The sequence below is a fragment of the Somniosus microcephalus genome, chromosome 4 (genome assembly GCF_052327205.1).
Source record: "Somniosus microcephalus isolate GS21.2 chromosome 4, FLI_Smic_1.0, whole genome shotgun sequence".
NCBI lineage: Eukaryota > Metazoa > Chordata > Chondrichthyes > Squaliformes > Somniosidae > Somniosus > Somniosus microcephalus.
Window position 1 is genome coordinate 116,721,025 of NC_140990.1, and position 7,457 is coordinate 116,728,481.

The 7,457-nt window shown below is 46.1% G+C and overlaps 1 protein-coding gene across 1 annotated transcript; it reads right to left on the reverse strand.

Moving 5' to 3' along the window:
• Positions 1–688: 688 nt before the first annotated feature.
• On the reverse strand, positions 689–6,189 carry LOC147119691 (targeting protein for Xklp2-A-like). Its single transcript, XM_085983767.1, has 3 exons — positions 5,882–6,189; positions 2,250–2,427; positions 689–1,394 (listed from the first exon to the last, which is right to left on the reverse strand). The coding sequence occupies exons 1-3, from the start codon at positions 6,104–6,106 to the stop codon at positions 1,342–1,344; spliced, it is 456 nt and encodes a 151-aa protein (XP_085839893.1). The 5' UTR covers positions 6,107–6,189; the 3' UTR covers positions 689–1,341.
• Positions 6,190–7,457: the final 1,268 nt, after the last annotated feature.

Here is a 7,457-nt window from a genome sequence, read left to right on the forward strand (position 1 = left end):
CTGTCTCCCCTGGTTTCTGACCCATCTTCTATCCACTTTTAGGCCCCTCAATTTTATACACCTCAATAAATGCCCAACCCTGTCCCAGCGTAAATGAATTTCTAGCAGATGGGCACCATTGCATGTGGAAAGCTGGAACTTGTGGGGCGCTTATGACTCCATACGCACGCTGCCAGCCCTGTGAAATCCTGCAACATGATGAGAAGGAGCGGGGGGCCGGGGGGGGGGGCGGGTGGGGGTGGAGAAGGAGGTCCAGCACTCGAGGTAATAATGCTTTGTTATTAAAGGTTAAAAGCAGGTGGCAGCAACGGTTCAGACTGATGATTGAATATGGAACACTGACCGTGCTGGGACTGGGGACCCGAGTCCTGAGTTAGCCCATTAAACTCGGTGAATCGGCTGGGCCTCCATTGCCAGCGGGGCGAGTCCGTGAACAGGAGGAGCGGCCTAATGAGGCCAGGTCCGCAGGAAAGGAGGGGGGTGGGGCAGGAAAAAAAGTCACATTATTCCAAAACTGGACATTCCCGAAATCTGTTAATGCACCACCGGGTATTCGCAATACAACACGATCTAACCCAGAGTTTAACCAGCTCCGGCCCAGTCTAATTTGCTATTCCTGCGACAGCGAATTTCACTTCACCCGGAATAAGCTAGACTGTTCAAGATCCAAACACCGGAGACCAGAACCTTACGTGGAAGGTCTTTATTAAGTACAAACAAGTATTAAACATTAAAACCACATCCATACATGTACCGAGTTTGACAATCCCTGGCCACTTACTGCCCGGCTCCCCTAGGACCACAGTCCCGCAGTAACGGCCATCAGCATCTTCGAAACCAGATACAGGGAAAGGAGATTTGGATTGGGGAAGATTCCCCTCTGGGGGTCAGGAAGAGCAAATCTTGGAGATTAGAGACTCGTGCATCACTATTCAAACAAAGTTAAACATTTCTGATCCAATAAGGTCAGCGACTGACGAATCGGCCGGGTGAGCGCCAGCGGAGGGCGGATCGGTCTGAAGAATGAATAAAATTTCACTGACCCGCTGAGACCCCGCGTGACCTTGGAGCAGTGAAATAAACCCCGGTCTTAAAACGTTACCTCTCGGGCGCTGGCCCGTTTTCAAAATTTCAGCTTAGAAAAAACAGTTCCGCTGCCTGGTTGGGTTTTGACGAGACACTAAACCGGACCGGAATCATTCACTGACCGCAAGATGAGGATTATACCGGCGGCAGTAGTAAAACTAAAACATGGAAGAGTTTTCACAAAGGAGGTCCTTGGATAAGACCGGACTGAGCAACGACAAACGGACACTGATCAGGAAATTCCGGCTCGACTGCTCACTGATCCCGGTTTCCACAGTCTCCCTTTAGCCTCAACCCGCCTTGTTCATCTGTAAAGTGCAGAGGGAAAGAGAAACGCGGAATTCAGTCTCAAGACAGTGACTTCTGACTAGCTGGACTCACCCCGGCCCCGCTCTAATAGTTTGTGTCCCGTAGAGCCCGCGATAGACCGAGTCAGTCAGCAGGACCCGAGATCTTCCCGTTCATGTCGCAACCCGCTGGGAGAAGGGATATAAATCCAGGGTTTGATGGTTACCCGCGCCCACCGTTATTTCAGTCCAGTTCAAACAAGCTTCCCTTCACCCCGTTCTTTGTACGTTAATAGCACAAAGAGAGCAGATTGACAATGAGGAAGAGTGCGGGCCCGTTCATCCCCGACCTCCCTCCAATAACCCGTCAGGGAACGAAACTCCAATCCCCCAGTCCTGTTGGGAAACAAACGGATGATTCCTGGGTCTCAATGTCCAGAGCCGGGAGCCATTAGTTGGCAGAGTCTCACAGCTCAGACGCTGTCAGTTTACCTCTGGGGTCAGATTCAAATCCAGCCCGGAGCTGGCGAGGCCCCTCCCGGCTCGAAAAATACTTGGGCCTCAAGCCATTTCTCAACAGGCACAGCCCCGCCGTGGGCCTTGGTCAGAGCGGCAGATTCCGATACTAGCTCGGGCACCGCGTTGTTCGGGTCGGGCAGCAAGAGCTGGGCGTGTCCAGAGATGATCGAACAGGCCAGTGTTTTGGGAGGGGGGGGTGGTGATCAACGTTTAAATCGGTTCTCAAGGTTTCTGAATTGAAGACCATGGGCAGAGAGCGCGGAGAAGGCAGTGTGTGTGGGGGGGGGGGGGCGGGGGGGGTGGAGGAGAAGAGAGAGGGCCTCCGAGAATGGTCGGGAGAAGAGCCGACTGTAGTACCTGGTGTCTCCTGGCGCCTGGCCCGCTTGCCGCCTCTCGCTTGTGTGCGATGTTCAAACACGTCAATGTACTCTGCCATCGAGATATACTGCCCGAGAGCCGCATCGTTGCACTCCCTTTTCCTGGGGCAAGACAAGTTGAACGGCCTTGGCACGGTGCATCCTCTGGTTGTGTGTGTCTGGAATGACAGCGTTAGTGCAGAATCTCAATCTATTCGCCAATCCCAGGATTGATATCAATGCATACAATGTCTTGCACCTTCTCCAAGCCCAATACATCCTTCCCGAGGCGCGTTGCCCAGAACTGAACCAAGTTCTCCAGAGGTGGTCCAAACAGAGCTCTGTACAACCAAGTACTTCCACTGATGGCCTTTACTCGAGGATGCCCAACATCCCATAGCCTTGTAAAGTTATTTTGTACCTGTCCACTAGTTTAATGATCTGCTCATGTGCCTCAATCTCTACTCCTTCAGTTCCTAGCTGACCATTTATAAAAATAATCGGATCCAAGTTCCTCAGGGTCTAAAGTGGATGACCTCACTTCCCGACATTAAACTCCAGCTGGCCACAGTTTTGCTCGATCAGCGGCCTTTTGAAAATTGCTGCTAACACCTACACTACTAACTGCACCATTAAACTTGCTCTCGTCAACAAACTTGGATATGCGGATCTCTTTTCCTTCATCCAACTCATTGAAAAAGCTGACGCCCCAGTACGGATTCCCTAGGGGAACCGCCAGTCACAACCTGCCAATTGGAGTACATGTCCAGTAGCCCTGTCTCCTGCCCGCTAACCAATGTTAAAATGGCTGCCTCCTTTTCCATGTGCTTTCATTTATGCCAACGGTCTATTTCGTGAAACCGTAAACCAATGCCTTCTGAAGTCCATATAAATAACATCCGTAGAATTACATAGAATCCCCAACACAGGAACAGGCCGCTCGGTCCTACCGCTGTAAGATCCACAAGAGCTTCCTTCCAACCCTAGTTCATCAACTCCATGGGTACAACCTTGTATTCCTTTCTCCCTCGTTAATGTAGCTGCTCCTTAAATGCATCTATACTATTTGCCTCAACTACCCTCGTGGTATCCAGTTCCACATTCTATCAAGTAGTTCTTGAAATCTTAGGGACGATCTTATGATCTAGTTTTGGGTTCTCTACAAGCAGACACATCTGTCTAGTTGTTTCCCCCAAAGCCCCGCATAACTGGAGACTTCCATCAGGTCACCTCAGCCCCAGCCAGTTAGTCTTTCCTGATCCGTGCAATTTCTTGCACCATGAGCCTTCTCCAGTGCCTCATTTTTCAATAGAGATCACGTGTACAGTACAAGAAGTCCTATACAAATTAACCAGAACGTCTGCTCTTCAATTCTTTGCTTCTAGTAAAACCCAGTGTTCGGTTTGTATGCGCTCTTAAACCGACCGTGCTGTTGCTACTTTTGATTTGAGAATCTGTTCGAGAAATTCTCCTCTACTCCATTTCAATTCTTGTTTACCAAGGATTGTGGACTCATTTCCTTACCAAGATGCACCAACTCCTTTAAATTAATTTCCATTTAAATACATCTACAACGTGACCAAGAAAAATAGGCAAATCAATTACCCTTTACAACGCTATGCTGGCTCCGTTGTCCAAGTGCTCAGTCAATCTACCACTAATGTCGTAGAGATTTGTCAATCTTCAGCCCCCATTACCATTCTTAGATTTAAAGCCAATTAATTCTACAGTTTCCTCTTATTATTTCGCAAGTCTGCCATTTCCTTATACTCAATTACAGCATGGGCTTCATCTGCTCAGAGTATGGCACCAATCAATTATTTACATTTATATTAGGAAAAAGCAGGTGGTCGTGAGTGACATGCGCCCCCTTGAAAATCGATAAGTGAAAATACGGAAATGGTGGCCATGTTGAATAATGCCAGACATCAACGAAATGTGGACTCAATGAAAGCAAACAGTAATGGCACTAAGTGACCCAATGGCTCCCATCCCAGGGATTTAAAGGGAGCAGATAAGAACATGCCAGATGCGCCAACTATGATGTTCCAAATTGTTCTCGATTCAACAACTATTCCTTTAGTGGGAAAACTGCATGATACTCGCTATTCAAGGAGTGTGAAACCAGGAATTAGAGCAGTTAGCCTAACACCTGTTGTGAAATTACTAGAATCCAAGGATGCAGAGACTAAACATTTGAAAAGTGGCAGCTGATCAGAGAGCCTACATGGATCTGTGAAAGGCAGGTCATGCCTGACGGAGGTGGAGTCGGAGGAGGGTCTATGGAATTCCAAAAGGCATTCGATAAATTCCTCAAGACTGTTAGCTAAAAGTTCAAGCTCATGGAATTGAAGGCAAATCATTAACCTTGTTAGGAAATTGAATGAGTGGCAGGAGACAGTAGGGATAATTGGCAGGATGTAACTAGTGGTGTCCCACAGGAATGTGTTGGGCCTCAACTATTCATTAACTAAATGGGATAGAAAGGCGCATGGGCAAAACTGTGGCAAATGGATTTCAAAGCAAGTGTGAGGTCATCCACTTTTGAATGCAGGATAGATCAGAGTACTTTCCAAATGGTGAAAAGCTAGTAAAAGTAGAAGTTAAATAAAGGCCTCCCGCCATGTACATAGATCATTCAAATTTCACGGACAGCTACAGAAAATCAAAAATAGCTAATGAATGCTCGTCTTATATCTCGAGGATTAACCAAGGGGGAAGAGGTAGAAGTTATGCTATTGTTAGACAAAGCCCTGGTTAGACTACACCTGGAGAACTGAGCACAGTTCTGGGCACCACACCTTAAGGATATCAAATCAACTTTTATTGTCATTGTTAGTGCACAAGTGCAGTACAAAGAAATGTAGGCTTGCGGTTCCCGAGAGAGAGTGTACATTTAGATTAAGACATTTAAACATTCAACATACATTTGGCTTGTAATACATTATCAGCATAATCATAATAAAGTGCATTGGCAGATGTGCAGGCTTTAGAGTTTATTTGTGGAGTTCAGTAGGATGACAGCCCTGGGAAAGAAGCTGTTTCTAAATCTGGTACGTACGGGTACGTATATTGGCTTGGCCTTGGAGGGAGTGCAGTGTAGGCTTACTAGAATACCTGACTGCCAAGGGTTAACTTACGCGGATAAATTATACAAACAGGAGTGGTATTAGCTGGCATTTAAGGTTAAGTGGATTTGGTCGAAGTTAAAAGCGAACTGAAGGTAAAGAGAAACTATTACTCCTGGTTGGAGTCTAGGACTAGGGGACATAGCCTATTGGAACCATACCTTTCAGGGGTGAAGTTAGTAAACGCTTCGACATAAAATAGTGTTAGAAGTTTGAAACTTCTGTAAACGGCAATTAATGCTGGGATCAATTGTTAATTTTAAATCTAAGATGGATAGATCGTTAGCCAAAGGTACTAAGGAATATGGGGCAAAAGCGAATATATGCAGCTAGGTCAGAGATCAGCCATGATCTCATAGCAGAACAGGTTCGAGGGGCTAAATAGCCTGCTCCTGTTTATGTAGGCATCAGGGCTTTTAATGAGAAACGGCTCAAGGTATCTTGGGATTCCTCTCAGCGTTAAATGGATGGTGAAATGTTACCGTGGCTCTCGGTGTTCACTCACCGAGGGCGGGTACTTGCGGAGATCCTTGATGAAGTGCGACAGTTTGTACTCTTGGTCTGATCCGAACTCCCGGTGACCTTCGGCTGGCCTGTTTGTGTGAAGCTGTAAATTGATCGGCCTGGTGAGCGGGATGGAAATCCTCATGTTCTGACCTGAGGAGATCACAAGATTGAAGGCGGCATCGGATAGCTCAGTCCGCTTAAAGACCCAACACGCATTTGCCATTTCCACACTACCGATAGGTACTTAACAGACACTGCTCCATCCAAATTCCCTCCGGTTTCCCCCCCCCACACAAGCACCTCTTTACCCGGTCCCAGCTTTAGCTACAAATTTGCCATTTTTACATTGAATTGATGAATCCAATGTCTTCCTGTAGATTAACTCAAGATGGGAAAGGCATCAGGCCTTCCCCAGTCTGCCCACAAGACCCGATGCTCACCTTTGACCCTCAGCCTGACTAGCAAGTGCCCACTGTATCCTTCACCCAAGCTCGCATTCTCGAGATTCTGCTAAAAAACAAACTGAACACTAATGAGATATCATGGATGATTAAAGCCACAAGGGAAAAATGAGGGTAAGGAAAGAGGCATACATTACGTGGACCGCAAGGGGAGAGCATAAGGGAGAATACGACGAGATTAGGAGAGAAGTCAACAATTAGGAAGGCAAAGAGGGACTATGAAATTAAATCAAGGCACATGTAGTAAAATATTTTAGACAAGCTAAAAAAGGGAGGTCGGAATGGGAATAGGGCCACTAAGATGGACAGGATAATACCACAGGCAGCGATAGAGAGATGGCAGAAATTAAATAATTACTTGGCTTCTATATTTACCAGGGAGATAGAACAGGTGGACATGCTGGAAGGCAAAATTAGAAATGTGCATTGAGATATTAAATAAACTAATCAAACTAAGGAAAAACCTGGTTCAGATGGGTTACATCTGCACATTTTAAAATAATCTAGGGAAGAGATAGGCTCATACTACATATTTAGTAATTCGTTAAAAATGGTGGTGCCAGAGGACTGGTGGTTAGCTAATATACCTATATTTAAAGGAGAGATAGAACATGTCCAGGGAACTATAGACCAGTCAGCTTAATGGTGGTAGGAAATATAAATGGAATACCTACTAAAGGAGAAAACAGAAAATCTAGAAACGCCAAAAAAGGAATAGTCAACATTGATTTCAAAAGGGAAAGCTTGTTTGTTCAACCTCAATTTTTTTTGAAGAGGCAACAGGGAGAGCAGACAAGGGTGATGCAGTAGGTGTAATTTATCTAGATTTGCAGAAGGCCTTCAAATAAGGTACTACAAAAGAGAATGAACAAAGTCAGAGAATGCAGAACAAGGCCAGAGAATGCAGAGTCAGGGGACAAGTAGCAAAATGGATAACTAGCTGGCTTGAGGAAAGGATGGACAGGCTGGGTCTCCTTTCTCTTGAAGAAGAGACAGCTGAGTAGTGACCCAAGAGGTCTTTAAAATTAAAGGCCATCAATATAAGAGAGTCACCAAGAAATCAAATAGGGAATTCAGGAGAAACTTCACCACTCAGTGGTGAGAATGTGGAAC